The sequence below is a fragment of the Tyto alba genome, unplaced genomic scaffold (assembly GCF_018691265.1).
Source record: "Tyto alba isolate M040663 unplaced genomic scaffold, T.alba_DEE_v4.0 Super-Scaffold_12, whole genome shotgun sequence".
NCBI classification, from domain to species: domain Eukaryota; kingdom Metazoa; phylum Chordata; class Aves; order Strigiformes; family Tytonidae; genus Tyto; species Tyto alba.
Window position 1 is genome coordinate 832,086 of NW_024881274.1, and position 20,512 is coordinate 852,597.

General features: G+C 51.0%; 2 protein-coding genes and 1 pseudogene across 2 annotated transcripts in view; 2 read left to right on the top strand and 1 right to left on the bottom strand.

Annotated features, from left to right (window-relative positions):
• Nucleotides 1–20,512, top strand: part of LOC116962323 (feather keratin Cos1-2-like) — a 20,971-nt gene continuing 459 nt past the window's right edge. Inside the window, exons 1-2 of the mRNA XM_042787147.1 lie at nucleotides 1–165; nucleotides 413–723. Of these exons, the coding sequence (XP_042643081.1) occupies nucleotides 16–165; nucleotides 413–723 (461 nt within the window). The 5' untranslated portion in view covers nucleotides 1–15. The remainder of the gene's footprint in view (nucleotides 166–412; nucleotides 724–20,512) is intronic.
• Nucleotides 8,085–9,160, bottom strand: LOC122152811 (annotated as a pseudogene).
• Nucleotides 20,024–20,512, top strand: part of LOC122152818 (feather keratin Cos1-1/Cos1-3/Cos2-1-like) — a 16,346-nt gene continuing 15,857 nt past the window's right edge. The window contains exon 1 of the mRNA XM_042787151.1: nucleotides 20,024–20,039. The gene's annotated coding sequence lies outside the window, so the exon portion shown is untranslated. The remainder of the gene's footprint in view (nucleotides 20,040–20,512) is intronic.

Here is a 20,512-nt window from a genome sequence, read left to right on the forward strand (position 1 = left end):
ATATTATTAGCTGTGATGGTTTGCATTCAAGACGAGCTTGTCAGAAAATTGTTCCCTCTGCAAAGGGTGCCTCTGGGCCTGCGGCAAGGAAGGGCAGGTATAAAAGGCAGCCCCAGTCCCTGCTCTCTCATCCACTTCTCTTGCCTCCTTCTCCTTGGCAACCAGGTGAGTTCCTTCTCCTCCTCTTCCAAAGCAAGACCTCCGCTTGATAGTCACCCCAGCTGATATTGCTCTGTGCTTTCGTGGGGTTTGGATCTTCTTGTTGTGACAGAGGCAAGTGGGGAGACAGTGTGCTTAGAGAGTGGGCTGAGGGGTCTCTTGGTTTACGAGTGAGGAGAGAGCGTCCCTGTGCCAGGCTGCTCTTCATAGAGCGATAAAGACGCCCTGTGCTTCCTTCCTGCTTCTCCCCCAGGTGCACCTCCACCCTCGAGACATGTCCTGCTCCGACCAGTGCCTGCCATGCCGGCCCTGCGGCCCGACCCCGCTGGCCAACAGCTGCAATGAGCCCTGTGTCAGGCAGTGCCAGAGCTCCACTGTCGCCATCCAGCCCTCCCCCGTGGTGGTGACCCTGCCCGGCCCCATCCTCAGCTCCTTCCCACAGAACACCGTTGTGGGCTCCTCCACCTCCGCCGCCGTTGGCAGCATCCTCAGCTGTGACGGAGTCCCCATCAACTCGGGGGGCTTTGACCTCTCCTGCATCACCAGCCGCTACTGCGGCAGAAGGTGCCCACCCTGCTAAAGACACTGGTGACAGCTCAGACAAGGAGCCTCAGCAACCCAGAAGATGATGCCACACTGAATGACAGAGATCATCGCCATTGCTTTGAGAAGGGCTGGGGCATGCCCCGCTTCTCCTGCAATGGGTGTCGGGTCTTTGGAAGCAGCCAGCCGGGGCTCTCTGAAAACATGGCCAACGCCTCTTGCTCCCTTTCTCTGTTGCCTCCTTTCCCTCTTTTTCCTTTGTTGTTTTCTGTTCCCGTGGGCAATGAGGACCACCAAACCCAGCCTAGGGGGGACCTGCCTGCCCCTCTCCCTCTGTGGGGCAGACAGAGGAGTGCCCTGTGGAAACTGCCTCTTGATCATGGGGCACTGACTCTTGGATGCCCATGGTGACCTATTTGCTGTGGCCTCCCCTCAGAGACATCTAGTTTCCCTCTCTGGTCTCATTAAACTCTGCTGCATCCCAGCCTCTGTCTCTGTGTGGTCTTTCCTCTCTGGATGCTCTTCAAAGCTGCCTAAGGAGAAAGGAGATAGGCTGGGAGGGAACAAATGCGTGAGCAAGTGGATCCTTTCGCATTCTTACAGGACCCGGAGGGCAGGACACACTGTCTATTGGACTCCTTCAGTCACTGTCCCTTGCAGCTGAGGACAAGATCTCGGGCTCCTCCACAGCCAGTGACCATCAGCCCTTCCCTTGCTGCATCTCTGCCCAGAAATATTCCCCTTCTCCTCTGAGCATGCCCTGCGCATCGTGGTTCCAATTTGTGCTGTCTTTGTGGGTGGACCAAAGTGCTGCAGGAGGCCCTGGGAGATCAGCAGCCCCACAAGCACTCAAGGCAGTTCCCCTTGCTCTGGATGGAGCTGTGCTGTGGGAGAAGGCTGAGAGAGAAGATGGCCACAAGGACGGAGGATGGCACGGCTAGAGCCAAGAACCACCTCCTCCTCACCATCCCACCCATCTCCAGAAAGAAAGAGTATGGCATTGATCCAAGAGCAAGGATTGCTAGGGCTAGTCCTCTGTTCTTCTGTCACACCCATACAGTGCCCCATGCAGCCCCAGCCGTTCATTACACAGTTTGACAGGGCCGAGGTATCTTGCAGATTGCACACCCCCAACTCTCATCAGAGAGTCACCTCCAGGACAACAAAGGTTATTCACATGGGCCTGCAAGATGACACAGATGAGCGTCTGAGAGTTCCTCCCGTGGTCATGTGGAGAGAGAGCGCATATCACAACAGCCCTTGCTCTCTTTGCAGCTCCTGGAAGAGAAGTCTCATCCTGGAGTGCAGGGGAAGAATAGTGCCATGGCAGAAGCTCTCTCATCTCCTTCTCCTTTTCTATGAGGCTTCTAACCCCAGCCCCTCACAGGAAGAGGATCTTGGTCTGCACGTGTCCTCTGGCCTCCCTCCTCTCCTGAAGCCAATGGATCATGGGGAACAGCCTTGGTACCTGAACCTCAGAAACTCAGGGCTACAAAGACAGCCAAGATCTTCTGCCCTGACTTATCAGTGAAACCTTGAGAGTGAATGGGCTGGAAAAGAGAGGCAAAGAATGCTGGATGGTTGAGGAAAAAAAAAAACATGTTAAGGGAGTCTGAGATGACCAAGGGAACAGGTGTTTCTTCTCTGTCATCAGTTCTGATGCAGGACCTTTGCTAGCAGGCTCAGAAAGAGCTGAAGAAAAGATGCCATCAGCACAGCAACTTCTATTCACAGCTTTCCTCCCACATGGCGTTCAGGGTCTACTTTACGTTGGAGGCTAGGTAAAGAACGTTGGTGGGCTGTGCTCTGCCCATGGCTTGAAACCTGCTACTAGCTTTAGGCAGGCTTTAAAGCTAGCCATGGTTTTAAACCTTCTTCCCAGCTGTTGCAGATAAGTGTTTTAAACCGCTTCAAGCATCATCATCAAAGGTATTAGCAACAGTGATTTTAACCTGAATCTGTAGAAGTGCAACTTAACAGAGTTCGATGGCAAGATTCACTCTATTACTTACTGCATGGAACAAAGATACAAAGGCAAATCGAGTTAGAATCAGTTTAGAATGGTTCACAGAGAGACCGGAGATGCCAAAGAGTAAGGGAGACCCTCCCATTAAGTCTGGAGTTTCAGAATGGTCTCCCTTGTTTTTTTAACTCCTTCTCAGAGAGGAGTCTTGGTGGGGCTGGATGCAGAGATAGTCGCAGACTTGGTCAACATTTTATGGCTAATGGAACTAGCTACCTGGATTTCAACAGACATTCATCTGACATGCTATCAGTCACTTTCCGAGGATCTGTTGCAAGTAAGGGGTCTCCCTGCCCTGGGGAAGGAAAGATCCCTCAGCCTCAGGTAAGAAATCTCAAACCTTGGTGTTAAAGAAAGCACCTGCCATCCAGGCGTCCGGTGTTATTTCGCTCCATAGTTCAATCCCTAGGCTTTCCAAAGCAAAGTCTCAGGCATCGAATCCTATAAAATTAAATAATTTAGTAGAGTGGTACAGGAGCGGAATTAGCTTGAACTGGGTGCCTCCAGAGCGGGACCCTGAACAAAAAATCCCTGGGCACTTATACCCTTACAGACTACTTGCCCTCCCTTTGGTCCCATAGTGATTCTGGTCTGAGATCTTGTGACTCCTTATTGGACTCCTTGACTGTCTCCAGACAGGCCGCTTCCTTGTCTAACTGCAGCTGTTGTTGACGGTTGTAGCCTCCTTTCCTTCTGGTTTGCGCTGGCTCTGAAGGCCTTGTTTTGCTTCGCTAGGTGCACATTCAGTAAATCTAGGTGAAAGTTTACAGCTTGTGGCCCGAGGCTTTGGCAAATCTAGCTACTCATGCAAAGTGACTAAAGCTAAGCAAACAGCAGACTAAATCAAACAACTTCATAACTGATTCATTCTATTTAAATCTTAGCTATTTAAGCTAATTGACTAGTATCTCTTCACAGTGAGAGGCACCCCTGCTTAGGGGGAGAGTTGCCTGGCGTGCAGTCCAGTTGCCATACAGGGAGAGATCACATCGGGCTCATGCAATGATCTGTTGTTGGAGGAAGATCTCATTGCTTCGAGGAGCAAACGTGAGAGGCATCCTAGCTCGAGGGGGGATGCCCGCCATGCAGCCATGCTGCCTAGCAGGGAGAGCTCAATGAAGGCTCCCTTAGGCTGTCACATTTCTGGGATAAAGTGGTTGGCTCCTAGTCAAATTGCATACAGTGGGAAAGGTATGCAGGAGACTCCTTGTACCCACAACTTTCTTTGTTCCTTGATAAATGAATCTTGGAAAATCCACCCGCTATTCAGGGTGTGCCAGGCTCATATGCACTGGTACTCACTGTCCTCTGCTCCTTTGTGGGTTTCCTAGAGGAGTTCTTGGCCTGGCCACAGCTCAGGCCTTGACCTCCTTTGGAGCCTGTACCAACCTCCTGCTAGTTTGGTGATGGGGCATCGAGTGCATCCACCACACCACGTACACAAGCACAAAAGCCATTTGACATCATCTCCCACCATCCTCGGAGGGGAAAAGTAGTGGGAGAAAGAGACTACTTCTGATGGCTCAGATAGAAAGCAGGAAAAAGAGTGTACATGACAAACACTCATGGCGCTCCTGATTACCATAATTTTGTAAAAGCAAAGAGACTTTGCCTGACTTCCAGACACCCAGCCAGCTGCTTGCTCACTCCCTCTTCCTCCTCAACAGGATGGGATGAGAAAGTAAGGTGAAAAAGGTTACGGGTCAACGTAAAGACAGGGGGATTACTTAACAGTTACCAACACAGGCAAAACAGGCTAGACTTGGAGAATATTCCTTTAGCTTATTACCAATGAAAAATAGAGCAGCATTCTGGGAAACAGGAAAAAAGGAAAAACACCTTCACTCCATCCCCACCGTTTTTTCACAGGCTCAACTTCCCTGGTCAATCCCTTTTCTTCTATTTCCTCCATCCTTAAGCAGCACAGTAGGATGTGGAATGAAGGGTTGCAGTCAGTCCACATGTTTCTTTCTGTGCAAAGATGGACTTTGCCGGACCTGCCTCTGAACAGGCAGCAAGGTGTGTGTGGTTTCCACAAAATCACAGGTCCATGACTTTCCAGACACAGTTACAAGGCCATCAGACTCTGTGTTTTTATGGGGGCTACAGAAGTCCTCATGCATGAACAGCAAAGAAAATTCACACAGTGCTGTTTGACACCCCCTGTGGCACACAGGTCTAAAGACATGCAGAAGTGCATCTGGAATTGTCAGGTACATGAGAATCCTGTGCCCCGTCCCAGTTACCAGCAACACTACAACATAAGGGCATTGATACAGGGACAATAGCCTGCGTAAGCGGGCAGGCTTTCTTGGCCTTCCTCCATCTATGTAGAGCAAGAACTGGTGGGCACAGGAGGCAGAGACTGCACTTCAGTTCTCTGGGCACCTCTGCCAGATCGAAGGCACTGCTATCCAGTTGCAGATGGACTCCCCCTGGCATGGGCAACCTGCTACTCTGCGGTGCTCACTGACACAACAAGGGAGAGTGCCCAGGCTATGACCTGCACATGCCCTCATGATGAGGGTCACACAAGTACAGAGGGACAGATGTGTGCTCACACATGCCTGCATGGAGCCATGCAAAACTTTGGATGCTCACATAAAGCCAGGAAACCATTGGCAGCTGCGGACCCTTTTGGGGATATGCTGGGGACCACACTGGCAGAACATGACTCAATTACCCCAGGAAGAGAGCTGGCCCCACTCATGCTCCTGGTGGACACGAGTGCAGAAAATTTATCCTCAGAGTACTGTTAGTGTTGCAATAGTGTCAAAGCCTTCCAGCAGAAGCCCATGTGCGTGCAACAGTGATGGACCTTCAGAGAGGGATGGGAGCAGGAGGACAAAAATCATGTGGCATGTCCTTTCTCATGCGAGTCCTTGGGCACACTCAGACAAGGAGCAAAAAGAGAGGTACCGATTTCCTGACAACTTTGCCACAAAGAAGAGCACACGAATGACACAGGTGCATATCACCTGACTTCACAGCATGCTACTAGCACTTGAGTCGAGTCTTCCGCCTGCGCTGATGTATTTCTGCCCCGGAAACCATTGGGCCTCTCATCCCAGCTCTTACAGAAGACTTCATATGGGAAAGCGCGTGACAGAAGCCAGGAAATGAAAAGGCAGCAGTGCAGGAAGCCAGGACACAGCCCATGCCATTAGCTGGGATGGGCTGCATTTGGCATGAGCTTGTCTGAAAATTATTACTTCCACAGAGCATGCCTCTGGGCTTGAGGCAGTGCAGGGCAAATATAAAGACAGCCCAGCTCTCTTTTCTCTCACAGCTGCGGGAGGCCAATGGATGAGGTCAGCAGCCCCTCCGGCTCTCGGAGAACAGCCTTCCTCTCGCCCCGGATGCACTTCTGCTGGGAAAGGAGGTTCAAATAGATGTTGGCTCCAAGGGGCGGCAGGAGTGGTGCTGGGGAAAGAGTGATGCCTGAGGACAGCCCACAGTCTTAGCTCCCCCCAATCCCTCCACTCCATTACTTGATCTGTGTTCCATGGCCAGCGCACACGGGCACAAGCAGGTGAGGCCGGTACCTCATACAGTCCTTCAACACCCGGCAGGGCCCAGCTGCTGTCCAGACAACAGGGCTGAGGTAATTCACAAGTTAGTACTGGTATCAAACAGATTGGAGTCCCTGCTCCCTGGAAACACAACAGCCCCATAGGCTACTGCAGCTCCATCAGAGCATGGTGAGGAAGAGGTGGTTCTGGGTTCTAGCCAAGATAATTTCTCCTACCCATGTCAGCCTGGTTCCTCTGAAGACAAAGCGACAGGGTTGAGTCCTTTACTTGACAATATGGTACATTAATTTCATGTTGTCAGAGATGAACTCATTGCTCTAGAAGGATGCTCAGCTTACTGGGTGTCTCACCATACTTTATCTCCCCTGGGCAAAGACATTGGCAGTGTTCTCTCCTCTTCCGAATCACACTTGATGACCTCTCCAACCACGGTCTACATTATTGAGGCAAAAGGGATTGCTTAGTCTGGAGGAAAGGAGGCTCAGGGGAGACCTTGTTGCTCTCTACAGCTACCTGAAAGGAGGTTGTAGCAGGTGGGTGTTGGTCTCTTTTCCCAAGTAACAAGTGATAAGATGAGAAGAACCAGCCTCAAGCTGTGCCAGGGGAGGTTTAGATTGGATATTAGGAAAGATCTCTTCCCTGAAAAGGTGTATTGCAGTCAAGACTAACATATTTTTCAGAGAAAATGGGATACAGCATGGCTAATAGCCTTTTCCTTTCTTAGACTCGATCACTGAGTGAGGCCTATACTGCAGGCAGGGACTGGCAAAGACTGCAGTGCTGGGAAGGGCCTGCATGTGAAGAGCAGTGGTGGTGTGAGCAGGGCTTGGGCTGTCCCTGCCTCAGAGGACTTGCGGAGCAAGGGAAGATGAGTGCAGGCAGGGTCATCCCCAGCGTTTGTGCTGTAGTTGGGTTGGTACCTGTCATGTACCACCGTGTTCTGGGGCCACAAGCGATGCTTGAGCCATGGGGCTGCCTGTAGGGGTCACACACACAGTGGAGAAACGTGGATACTGGCAACTGACCCTGGTGCTTGAGAAGCAGGTTTCGTTAGGAGGTGATGAAGCCTTGGTCCCTGGGCAAAACAAGAATGTGCCCAGTGAGAATTAGGAAGGTGGTGTCTAAGCCCAGAGATGTGGGCAGAAGGAGCATGGGTGGAACTTCCCATAGTTCACGGGGTGCTTTGTGTATGGGCCATAATTTTGAGCTCAGAAATGCCTACAGGAGTTCCTTTTCTGCACTCAAGAGACCACAGACACCCAAGGAAGGCCAGGATTTAGAGTATTACCCGGGGCTGAATGCCAAGGTCTAAAAAGAAGTTTTCAAGTATCACTGAAAAGCGTACCTAAATCTTGGCATTAATAGTGAAGCCACGAGTTGATTGCACAGGGAAGATGGACACCTGAAACAAGCCACGGGATTCTTTTGGGGGTCTTTCATTTATGGGGAGTGGGGAGTCCATTGCACAGCCTGAGCATGGCTGATCCCAGTACTAACTTGTGAATTACCTCAACCCTGTCTGGACAGCAGCTGGTCCCTGCTGGGCGCTGAAGGACTGTATGAGGTACCGGTCTCACCTGCCTCTGCTCATGTACTCTGGCCAGGGAACCCAGATCACGTAATGGAGGGAAAGGGAAGGGGGAGATGAGTTTATGTGCCTTTCCCCAGGTCTGATTTTCTCTACATCCCCACTCCTGCCACCCTTTGGAGACATGTTGTCACTCAAGGCCATTGGCTATGGAGTAGCTATGGATGTCTTCCTCAACTCCATGGAAAAGAGGATTGAAAGCGTCACCTCAGATGGAAAGAGGACTCGGAGGCCCAGGTTTGGATGCAGCACAACTTTAATGAGTCTAAAGAAATAAAGGAGGTTTCTCAACGGCAAACCCAATACCAGCCAACATGGTGTGTTGGAACTTCTGCGGAATGTCTGTCTGCCTGTCCCACAAAAGGAGGGAGGCCAATAGGTCCCCACTAGGCAGGCGTTGGGAGACAGTGACAGCAAAGGAAAGAGAGAGAGAAGAGAGTGCAAGAAGGAAACAATGTCCTAAAGCTCTTAATGCAAGGCCATTGGCTCTCTATTCCAGCAGCATGTTCTGAAGTCTCAGAGGGTTGTGCCCAAGGACGCTGCCAGCAGCTTTAGCAGGGGGGGCACCTTCTGCCACAGTAGCGGCTGGTGATGCAGGAGAGGTCAAAGCCCCCCGAGTTGATGGGGACTCCGTCACAGCTGAGGATGCTGCCAACGGCGGCGGAGGTGGAGGAGCCCACAACGGTGTTCTGTGGGAAGGAGCTGAGGATGGGGCCAGGCAGGGTCACCACCACGGCGGAGGGCTGGATGGCGACAGTGGAGCTCTGGCACTGCCTGACACAGGGCTCATTGCAGCTGTTGGCCAGCGGGGTCGGGCCGCAGGGCTGGCAGCAGGGCACGCAGGGCAGGCACGGGCTGCAGCAGGACATGTCTTGGGGCCGGAGGTGCACCTGGGGGACAGGGCAGTGGGGAGCAGAAAACAGAGGCACGTGAGAAGCAGCAACGCACCCAACCACAGTGGAGCCGAAGCACCCCCGAGCCCAGCGTACGCTGCCCAGCTCAAAACCCCGGAGCCACCTCCACTCAGTCCCAGGCTCTCTCTGCAGAACAACTTCTCACCGCTTCCCTCCCCCATGAGAAGCAGCTCCCAGCTCTGGCCTAGGACAGCCTGTGTCACCTGAGACATACACGGAGGAAAGACCTGATCTTGAAGGAGGAGCAGAAGAGGCTTCACACTCACCTGGTTCCCAAGGAGAAGGAGGTGAGAGAAGTGGATGAGAGAGGAGAGAGCTGGGCTGTCTTTTATAGTCGTCCTGCACTGCCTCAGGCCCAGAGGCACGCTCTGTGGAAGTAATAATTTTCAGACAAGCTCATGCCAAATGCAAACCATCCCAGCTAATGGCATGGGCTGTGTTCTGGCTTCCTGCACTGCGGCCTTTTCATTTCCTGGCTTCTGTCATGCGCTTTCCCATATGAAGGCTTCTGTAAGTGCTGGGATGAGAGGCCCAATGGTTTCCGGGGCCTCAGCGCAGGCGGAAGACTCGACTCAAGTGCTAGTAGCATGCTGTGCAGTCAGGTGATATGCACCTGTGTCATTCGTGTGCTCTTGTTTGTGGCAAAGTTGTCAGGAAATGGGCACCACTCTTGTGCTCCATGTCGGAGTGTGCCCAAGGACCGCCATGAGAGAGGACACACTAAATGATTTTTGTCCTCCTGCTCCCATCCCTCTCTTAAGGTCTATCACTCTTGTACACAGGTGGGCTTCTGCTGGATTGCTTTGACACTGTTGCAACACTAACAGTACACTGAGGAAAAATTTGCTGCACTTAAGTCCAGCAGGAGCATGAGTGGGGCCCGCTCTCTTCCCGGGGTAATTGAGTCATGTTCTGCCAGTGTGGTCCCCAGCGTCTCCCCAACACGTTCCGCAGCTGCCAATGGTTTCCTGGCTTTATGTGAGCATCCAAAGTTTTGCATGGCTCCATGCAGGCATGTGTGAGCACACGTATGTCCCTCTGTACTTGTGTGACCCTCATCGTGAGGGCATGTGCAGGTCATAGCCTGGGCACTCTCCCTTGTTGTGTCCCTGAGCACCGCAGAGTAGCAGGTTGCCTATGCCAGGGGGAGTCCATCTGCAGTTGGAGAGCGGCGCCTTCGATCTGGCAGAGAGGTGCCCAGAGAACTGAAGCACATTCTCTGCCTCCTGTGTCCGCCAGTTCTTGCTCTACATAGATGGAGGAAGGCCAAGAAAGTATGCCCGCTTACGCAGGATGTTGTCCCTGAATCAATGCCCTTATGATGTAGTGTTGCTGGTGACTGGGACGGGGCACAGGCTTCTCATGTACTTGACAATGCCAGATGCACTTCTGCATGTCTCCAGCCCCATGCAGAGCGAGGCAGTGGACGAGACTTTGCACCAAAAGGATATTGGTCCAAACGCACTGGGTTCCAGGTGTTGCTCGGCGGTGAGATATAGGACAGACCCTGGGTGCCACAGGGTGAGTCAAACAGCACTGTGTCAATCTTCTTTGATGTTCATGCAAGAGGACTTATGTAGCCCCCATAAAATCACAAATTCTGATGGCCTAGCAACTCTGTCTGGGAAGGCAGGGACTTGTGATTTAGAAGAGACCACCTACACCTTGATGCTTGTTCAGGATCAACTCAGGCAAAGTCCATCTTTGTGCAGAAAGAGACTTGTGTACTGACCGCAACCCCACAATGCACATCCCCTGTGCTGCTTAATGTTGGAGGAAATAGAAGAGCTTAAGTTGGAGGAAATAGAGGGAGTTACGAAGGAAGTTGTGTATGTGAAGAAGCTTTGGAGGTGGAGTGAAGGTATTTTGGAATCAGTCCAGTCTTCATTAAGGAACAGATGTAACTTTGGAAAATCGTATAATTTGTTGCATTTAAAGAGTTGGAATAAATCTTCCAAAAATACAGCCATCTAAAGTCCTTGGTAGATTCTTTAGGCAGTGAAATGGATTGAATTAATTATTGTGATTTCCTTAGTGTTATTATCATCATATCTTAACTGCTGTATTTCATGATCTCCCTAGGCCACTTTGAACCCTCAGGGCACTTTCCCAAAGGAATCTGCCTCGTAGTTTCCTGAGGGGCAAAAACCTGCTCTTATGAAGTGCTTCTCTATTTTTCATTGGTAATAGGTTAAAGGAAATTTCCCCAAGTCTAGCCTGTTTTTCCTGTGTTGGTAACTGTTAAGTTATCCCCCTGTCTTTACATTGACCCATTATCTTTTTCAACTTATGTCCTGGGTTGAGTGAGCGGTGGAGTATTTTTGGTGGCAGGAGAAGGGGCTATGTGGGAGGCCCCCTGTGAGAAGCTTCTCGAAGATCTCCCAGCTCCAAGCCAGCTCCACTTCTGTTTGGAAACCTGAGCCAATCATCTGAGCCTCTACGATAACGTATTTAAGAAGGGACGTGGTGACGTGCCATCAGACTTGTGAGGAGGAGCTGCAGCAGCTGCGTGAACACCAAGTTCAGTGGAGGAACGGAGATAGAAAGGAGGTGGGAGGTGTGCCAGAGCAGAGACCCCCCTGTATCCTGTGGTGAGACGGCAGGGCGGCCCCCATCTGCCACCCATGAAGTTCTATGGTAGAGCAGACACTGATTTATGGCCCGTGGCATCTGCCTGGAATAATCAAGGTGCTGTGCCAAAAGAAGGATGGGGTCTTGTGGGAAAAGTTAGACCCCACTTCTGTAATTCAGCACTGGGAGGATTGTAGCATGCGGGGGTGTCCCACGCCGAAGCAGCTCGGGAAGGGCTGCAGCCGTGGGAGAGGATCCAGTCGGAGAAAGTTAGTGACCCACGATGGAGCAGTGTGGGGAACACTGCAGCCCATGGGAGTAACTCATGTTGGGGAAAGTTTGTGGAGGACCATCTGCTGTGGGAGAGGGACCACGATGTAGCAGGGGGAAGAAGTTCCAGAAACTCCCTCACCGAAGATAAAGGAAGTGGCAGCACTGACTGCAACCCACATTCCCTGACCCTGCGCTGCTGGGGGAGGTGGTAGAGATACCGGGAGCAGAACTGAGCCCAGGGAAGAAGGGAGGGGCGGGGGGAAGGTGTTATCAAGATGTGACAATGCTTCTCACTGTCCTACTCTGTTACGTGTTGTTAGTGTCTGCATTAAATGTATGTACTATTTTTTCTTCCCCTAACGAGTCTGCCTTTTGCTTGTGACCATAAAGGGGGGGATTTTTTCCCCATCCCAATCCTATCTTGAACCCCAAGCCTGGCTTTCTGTCCCTTCTCATTGCCAGAAGAGAAGGGAGAGAGAAAGCTGCTGTGTGGTGGTTGGCTGCCGACCAGGCCCAAACCACGACACCTTACTTTCTCCTACCGTCCTGTTGAGGAGGGAGAGGGAGTGAGCAAGCAGCTGGCTGGGTGTCTGGAAGTCAGGCAAAGTCTCTTTGCTTTTGCAAAACTATGGTAATCAGGAGCGCCATGAGTGTTTGTCATTTACACGCTTTTTTCCTGCTTTCTATCTGCGCCATCAGGAGCAGTCTCCTTCTCCCACTACTTTTCCCCTCCGAGGATGGTGGGCAATGATGTCAAATGGCTTTTGTGCTTGTGTACGTGGTGAGGTGGATGTACTCAATGCCCCATCACCAAACTAGCAGAAGGTTGGTACAGGCTCCAAAGGAGGTCAAGGCCTGAGTTATGGCCAGGACTTGTAATTTCCTGCGGGGAAAAAATCTGCTCTTATGGAGTGTAGGGCTGCAACTTTGCCTTCTGTTTTGCAGAGCTACGACACACTCCAGACATGAGAGTTGTCCCAGCTTTTCCAAAATGCCAATACAATCATAGGTCTGCAAGTGTTCACAGAAGTTTTAAGTTGTCCTGCTTCTGTTCTGGCTCAGGCTCTTGTCTTTCAGATGTCTGGGGTCAAGCTGGAAAGGGAAGTCAGTGAGTGTACTGGTTTTGCCTGGGATAGAGTTAAGTTCTTCCTAGTAGTCTGTGTGGGGCTGTGTTTTGATTTGTGCTGAAAATAGTGTTGATAATATAGGGATATTTTAGTTGTTGCTGATCAGTGCTTACCCGGCATCATGGCCTTTTCTGCTCCTTAGACTGCCCGCCAGCAAGTAGGCCAAGGGTGCAGAAGAAACTGGGAAGGGTCAGAGCTGGGACAGCTGTCCCCAGCTGACCAAAGGGGATTCCATACCATATTGACGTCAGACTCTGCAATAAAACTGGGGGGTGAAGTTGGTGGGGGCTGCCATTGCTTGCAGACTGGCTGAGCATCAGTCAGTTGGTGGTGAGCAACTGATTTCTTTTGCATCACTTATTTTTGCTTGCTTCATTTTCCTTTCTGAGAAAAGGTCACATTTGTGCTTGTCGTGGTTGGAGCCTGGTCAGCAGCCAACCACCCCGCAGCCGCTCACCCACCCTCCCTACCACCTGGCAAAGGGGGAGGGAATTGGAGGGGTAAAGGGAGACTCACAGGTTGAGGTAGAAACAGTTTAATAATGGTGACGAAAAGAAAACAATGACAGCAACAGAAAATATAAATGGGCAACGCCCAATGCAATTGCTCACCACCTGCTGACCAATACCCAGCCTGTTCGCAGCCAGCAATCCCAAAATACCAAGATCCCGCAATCGCAGTCCCGGAAGCGAGAGTCCGCCCCCCCCTGCTTGCCGATCACCCCCTCCTCTATATAGTGAGCATGACGTTACATGATATGGAATATTTCATTGGCCAATTTGGGTCTGGTGCTCTGGCCGTGCTCCCTCCCTGCTTCTCGTGCACTTGCACACGAGCGGGACATGGGGAGTCGAAGAGTCCCTGAAATCTCAGCAGCAGCTGAAAACATCAGTGTGCTATCAGCATTCTTCTCATACCACACCCAATGCTGAATCCAAAACACAGCACTACTCTAGTTACCAAAAAGAAACATTAACTCTATTCCAGCCCAAACCAGGACAATGCTATACATTATAAGGACAGTTTGCACCACCTGTGTGCATTAATGATGGTTTTGGGATGTGTAAAAAATGACCCACGGTGTGTGGATGGAGCAGAACTTCCTCTCTTATGGGGATTACAAGATACTGTACACATGTATGCTATGTCAAAATGGAGGGGGCTTAGTCTGCACAGCATCAATTCTGATGTCCCAGAATCAGCAATTGGAGGCGGTGGGGAGTCTGCTTGTCCCAGAAGCTCAGGTCTCTGCATTTGTGGGAGTACAGCAGTGAGGCATTGCTCCATAGAGAGGGGACAAGGCTGGTCCAAGAACGCCTAGGAAGATGACCAGGCTACTAGAGAGCTTTAAGCATTTTGTAATTCTTGCTAATGTATGTGAGGACATCTCTAGCTGAGAAGGAGTTGTCAAATGCCCTCTCAAGGAGGATGTCTAACCCTTGAGCGATAGGGAAAATCACACCACTATGGCTGTAGAAATGGTGGTTTAGCCACATCCTGCCCCTACTCAGCTCACCTGACTCTCCAAGTTCTCTCAGCTCTGCTCATGCCACCACTGCTTCTCACACGCAGGCCAGGTCCTTCGCAGCACTGCAGTCCCTGGCTGCTGGAGATCTCTCCTTGCCCCTTGCCTGCTCCCCAAGGCTTCCTGTGATCAGAGAGCCTCCGTCCTCTTTGCAGCAGATCTTTCAATAGGGGACCACTGTGCTGAGGTTCCCCTGAGCCTTTTGTTCTCCAGGGAGAAAGGACTTAACTCCATCAGTCTTTCCTCATAGGACAGGTACTCCAGCCCTTCGATCACCCTTGACGCGTGCAAGGAGGTGGCAGCAGGCAGCTGTTCAGGATTGGTGGAGGTTGAGTCTGGGCACTCACATCCCAGCAGTGGAAGTCCCTGTGGGATCGTTTTTGGAGGACAATGGACACATCGGACAAGAGCAACACTTCAGGTACATCGCAAAAGGGATGTGAAAAGAGGAAGAAGAAAAGAAGAAGAGAGTGCTGTACAGCTGGTGAATGATGAGAACATTTTGACTTTCTTTGGCCAGAAGCCTTGGGAGCAGTAAGCGGGAATGTAGAAAAACAAGATAAGGATGCTGAGATCTGCCTGAAGAAAACATGCCAGGCTACGGTTGATGGGAAACATCTGGCCATTTCTTAAACAGTGGAAAGTTTTCTACCTTGAGCTAAAAGTGTATAGAAGATTGTGTTTGTACTTGTAAGATTAATTAACCAATAGGCTTTAGGATAGCAGTAACTAATTTGTAGTCAATGAGTTGTTGGAAGTATTATGGACAGGGGGTAATAAATAATCAAAGGTTAGTCTTAAGCGCGTGAACAGTGTGTGAAGAATGCATGTAACCAATCAAGCCTTCTGTTTATGAGTGATCAGTTGCTAGGAAGAATTATAAATGCTATTGTATCGGCAATAAGGGGGTTTCGATTTCTGCCTGATAGAGTTGCCAGAGTCCGTGATACTGCTCAAGCCCCCACCACCAGCATATCAGCAACCAGGTTTTCCCAGGCAATTTAGCCTTGGAATCTAATCCATCTGATCATCCCAGAGCGAGCACCATTTTCCTGCGCAAGTCTCCAGAAGAAGCGCAAGAGAAAAGCCGGACTAACAACCGTGTTTCTCCTAGGCAGCTTGCAAAAATATAGAGCTCGTGCTCAACAACATTCACAGATGATTGAGCAGTCACTCCACCTAATCCCAGAAGCACAATCAAATGCCACATTAGCAACATGCTACCACATCGAGAACAGGCACTCAAACAGATGGTTGTGTATTTTTGAGGAAAAACCTCATCCTCGCACACAGGAAATTGGACAGGATGTTTTGGACACACTGGATCCAAATTACCTCCCCTTCCTGACAGGGGAGGTGGAGAAGCTGGATGGCATTGTGGTGGACTCACATCCGGCTCACTGTAAGAGCAATTTGGAGGAACAGAAATGGGAGGTGGATTGCCACCAGAGGGGCTCCAGTCCAAGAAACGTCAGGAGAATCACAAGAGGGAGTGCCCAGGAAGTGCCTGGGGAAGAGAAGAGGAAGGGCTCAAAAGTAAAAATGACCCCAACAAAAAGGGCAGAAGGGCCTTGTTTGTAGAGCACAGTGGGGCAATTCCTTCCTGGGCAAGCTCAAAGCGCAGGAGCCAAGGTAGTCAGCAGCTCTGAGGAGCAGCTCAGCTGAGACTGGAACGTAGACCCTTGGCTGGAAAATTCCCACCATGTCAGAGCCTTCTTATGCTCCTCACAGTGCGGCACACTCAGAATGTCAACCAATGTGTTCTCAGCAAGCCAGACAAAGGGCCAGCCCTCAGCTACGCTAGCTCTAAGTTGGGTTGGTCCAACTATCCTACACCTCACAGCAGAGCAACGTCTGGACCCGTGTCCCTATAGTCCAATGCAGATTTATTGTGAGGTCCTTGCATTCTCTCTCTCTGTGCACACAAAGCAAGAAATGGAGGGTGCAGGAGGCAGAGAATGCATTTCAGTGCTCGCTTTCCAGGCACCTCTCTGCCAGGTCAAAGCTAGCACCATGCGGCTGTAGCTTCCAGTTCCAGCCACTGTTCCTTATGTCAACGTGAACCCGCTACTCTGTGCAGCTTGTGAACACACCGAGCAAGAGTCCCCTTGCTATGACCTGCACATGCCCTCCTGAGGGTCACACAAGCACAGGCAGACACACGGTTGCCCATGCACACCTGCATGGAATCTTGCCAAAATCTCTGTGCTCACCATGGGCTTTAAAGCTGCCCATGGTTTTAAACCTTCTTCCCAGCTGTTGCAGATAAGTGTTTTAAACCGCTTCAAGCATCACCATCAAAGGTATTAGCAACAGTGATTTTAACCTGAATCTGTAGAAGTGCAACTTAACAGAGTTCAATGGCAAGATTCACTCTATTACTTACTGCATGGAACAAAGATACAAAGGCAAATCGATTTAGAATCAGTTTAGAATGGTTTACAGAGAGGCCGGAGATGCCAAAGAGTAAGGGAGACCCTCCCATTAAGTCTGGAGTTTCAGAATGGTCTCCCTTGTTTTTTTAACTCCTTCTCAGAGAGGTGTCTTGGTGGGGCTGGATCCAGAGTTAGTCGCAGACTTGGTCAACACTTTATGGCTAATGGAACTAGCTACCTGGATTTCAACAGACATTCATCTGACATGCTATCAGTCACTTACCGAGGATCTGTTGCAAGTAAGGGGTCTCCCTGCCTTGGGGAAGGAAAGATCCCTCAGCCTCAGGTAAGAAATCTCAAACCTTGATGTTAAAGAAGGCACCTGCCATCCAGGCGTCCGGTGTTATTTCGCTCCGTAGTTCAAACCCTAGGCTTTCCAAAGCAAAGTCTCAGGCATCGAATCCTATAAAATTACTTAGTAGAGTGGTACAGGGGCGGAATTAGCTTGAACTGGGTGCCTCCAGAGCGGGACCCTGAACAAAAAATCCCTGGGCACTTATACCCTTACAGACTACTTGCCCTCCCTTTGGTCCAATAGTGATTCTGGTCTGAGATCTTGTGACTCCTTATTGGACTCCTTGACTATCTTCAGACAGGCCACTTCCTTGTCTAGCTGCAGCTGTTGTTGACGGTTGTAGCCTCCTTTCCTTCTGGTTTGCGCTGGCTCTGGAGGCCTTGTTTTGCTTCGCTAGGTGCACATTCAGTAAATCTAGGTGAAAGTTTACAGCTTGTGGCCCGAGGCTTTGGCAAATCTAGCTACTCATGCAAAGTGACTAAAGCTAAGCAAACAGCAGACTAAATCAAACAACTTCATAACTGATTCATTCTATTTAAATCTTAGCTATTTAAGCTAATTGACTAGTATCTCTTCACAGTGAGAGGCACCCCTGCTTAGGGGGAGAGTTGCCTGGCGTGCAGTCCAGTTGCCATACAGGGAGAGATCACATCGGGCTCATGCAATGATCTGTTGTTGGAGGAAGATCTCATTGCTTCGAGGAGCAAACTTGAGAGGCATCCTAGCTCGAGGGGGGATGCCCGCCATGCAGCCATGCTGCCTAGCAGGGAGAGCTCAACGAAGGCTCCCTTAGGCTGTCATATTTCTGGGATAAAGTGGTTGGCTCCTAGTCAAATTGCATACAGTGGGAAAGGTATGCAGGAGACTCCTTGTACCCACAACTTTCTTTGTTCCTTGATAAATGAATCTTGGAAAATCCACCCGCTATTCAGGGTGTGCCAGGCTCATATGCACTGGTACTCACTGTCCTCTGCTCCTTTGTGGGTTTCCTAGAGGAGTTCTTGGCCTGGCCACAGCTCAGGCCTTGACCTCCTTTGGAGCCTGTACCAACCTCCTGCTAGTTTGGTGATGGGGCATCGAGTGCATCCACCACACCAGGTACACAAGCACAAAAGCCATTTGACATCGTTGCCCAATATCCTCAGAGGGGAAAAGTAGTGGGAGAAAGAGACTGCTCCTGATGGCGCAGATAGAAAGCAGGAAAAAAGCGTGCAAATGACAAACACTCACGACGCTCCTGATTACCATCGTTTTAGAAAAGCACATAGACTTTGCCTGACTTCCAGACACCCAGCCAGCTGCTTGCTCACTCCCTCTCCCTCCTCAACAGGACGGGAGGAGAAAGTAAGGTGAAAAAGGTCACGGGTCAACGTAAAGACAGGGGGATTACTTAACAGTTACCAACACAAACAAAACAGGCTAGACTTGGAGAATATTCCTTTAGCTTATTACCAATGAAAAATAGAGCAGCATTCTGAGAAACAGGAAAAAAAGGAGAAACACCTTCACTCCATCCCCACCGTTTTTTCACAGACTCCGTTTTCTTCTATTTCCTCCATCCTTAATCAGCACAGTAGGATGTGGAATGAGGGGTTGTGGTCAGTCCACATGTTTCTTTCTGTGCAAAGATGGACTTTGCCAGACCTGCCTCTGAACAGGCAGCAAGGTGTAGGTGGTTTCCACAAAATCATAGGTCTCTGCCTTTCCAGACACAGTTGCTAGGCCATCAGACTCTGTGTTTTTATGGGGGCTACAGAAGTGCTTGTGAATGAACAGTAAAGAAGATTGACACAATGCTGTTTGACTCACCCTGTGGCACCCGGGGTCTGTCCTATATCTCACTGCCAAGCAACACCTGGAGCCCAGTGCCTTTGGACCAATATCCCTTTGGTGCAAGGTCTCGTCCACTGCCTCACTCTGCACGGGGCTGAAGACATGCAGAAGTGCATCTGGCATTGTCAGGTACATGAGAAGCCTGTGCCCCATCCCAGTCACCAGCAAGACTACATCATAAGGGCATTGATTCAGGGACAAAAGCCTGCGTAAGCGGGCAGGCTTTCTTAACCTTCCTCCATCTATGTAGAGCAAGAACTGGCGGGCACAGGAGGCAGAGAATGCGCTTCAGTTCTCTGGGCACCTCTCTGCCAGATCGAAGGCACCGCTCTCCAACTGCAGATGGACTCCCCCTCGCATGGGCAACCTGCTACTCTGCGGTGCTCACAAACACAAGGGAGAGTGCCCAGGCTATGACCTGCACATGCCCTCACGATGAGGGTCACACAAGTACAGAGGGACATACGTGTGCTCACACATGCCTGCATGGAGCCATGCAAAACTTTGGATGCTCACATAAAGCCAGGAAACCATTGGCAGCTGTGGAACGTGTTGGGGAGACGCTCTGGACCACAATGGTAGAACACGACGCAAGTACCCCGGGAAGAGAGCAGGCCCCACTCATGCTCCTGTTGGACAAGAGTGCAGCAAATTTATCCTCAGAGTACTGTTAGTGTCGCAATAGTGTCAAAACCTTCCAGCAGAAGCCCACGTGTGTGCAACAGTGATGGACCTCCAGAGAGGGATGGGAGCAGGAGGACAAAAAGCATTTGGGGTGTCCTCTCTCATGCGAGTCCTTGGGCACAATCGGACAAGGAGCACAGGAGCGGTGCCCATTTCATGACAACTTTGCCACAAACAAGCCTACAGGAATGACACACTGCACAGGATGCTACTAGCACTTGAGTTGAGTCTTCCACCTGTGCTGACGTATTTCTGCCCCAGACAACCTTGGGCCTCTCATCCCGGTACTTACAGAAACCTTCATATGGGAAAGCGCGTGACATATGCCAGGAAATGAAAAGGCAGCAGTACAGGAAGCCAGGACACAGCCCATGCCATTAGCTGGGATGGTTTGCATTTGGCATGAGCTTGTCAGAAAATTATTACTTCCACAGAGGGTGCCTCTGGGCCCGAGGCAGTGCAGGACGACTATAAAAGACAGCCCAGCTCTCTCCTCTCTCATCCACTTCTCTCGCCTCCTTCTCCTTGGGAACCAGGTGAGTGTGAAGCCTCTTCTGCTCCTCCTTCAAGATCAGGTCTTTCCTCCGTGTATGTCTCAGGTGACACGGGCTGTCCTAGGCCAGAGCTGGGAGCTGCTTCTCATGGGAGAGGGAAGGGGGGAGAAGTTCTTCTGCAGAGAGAGCCTGGGACTGAGTGGGGGCGGCTCCGGGGTTTTGAGCTGGGCAGCGTACGCTGGGCTCAGGGGTGCCTCGGCTCCACTGTGGTTGGGTGCGTTACTGCTTCTCACGTGCCTCCGTTTTCTGCTCCCTGCTGCCCTCTCCCCCAGGTGCACCTCCGGCCCCGAGACATGTCCTGCTGCAGCCCGTGCCAGCCCTGCGTGCCATGCCAGCCCTGCGGCCCGACCCCACTGGCCAACAGCTGCAATGAGCCCTGTGTCAGGCAGTGCCAGGACTCTACCGTTGTCATCGAGCCCTCCCCCGTGGTGGTGACCCTGCCCGGCCCCATCCTC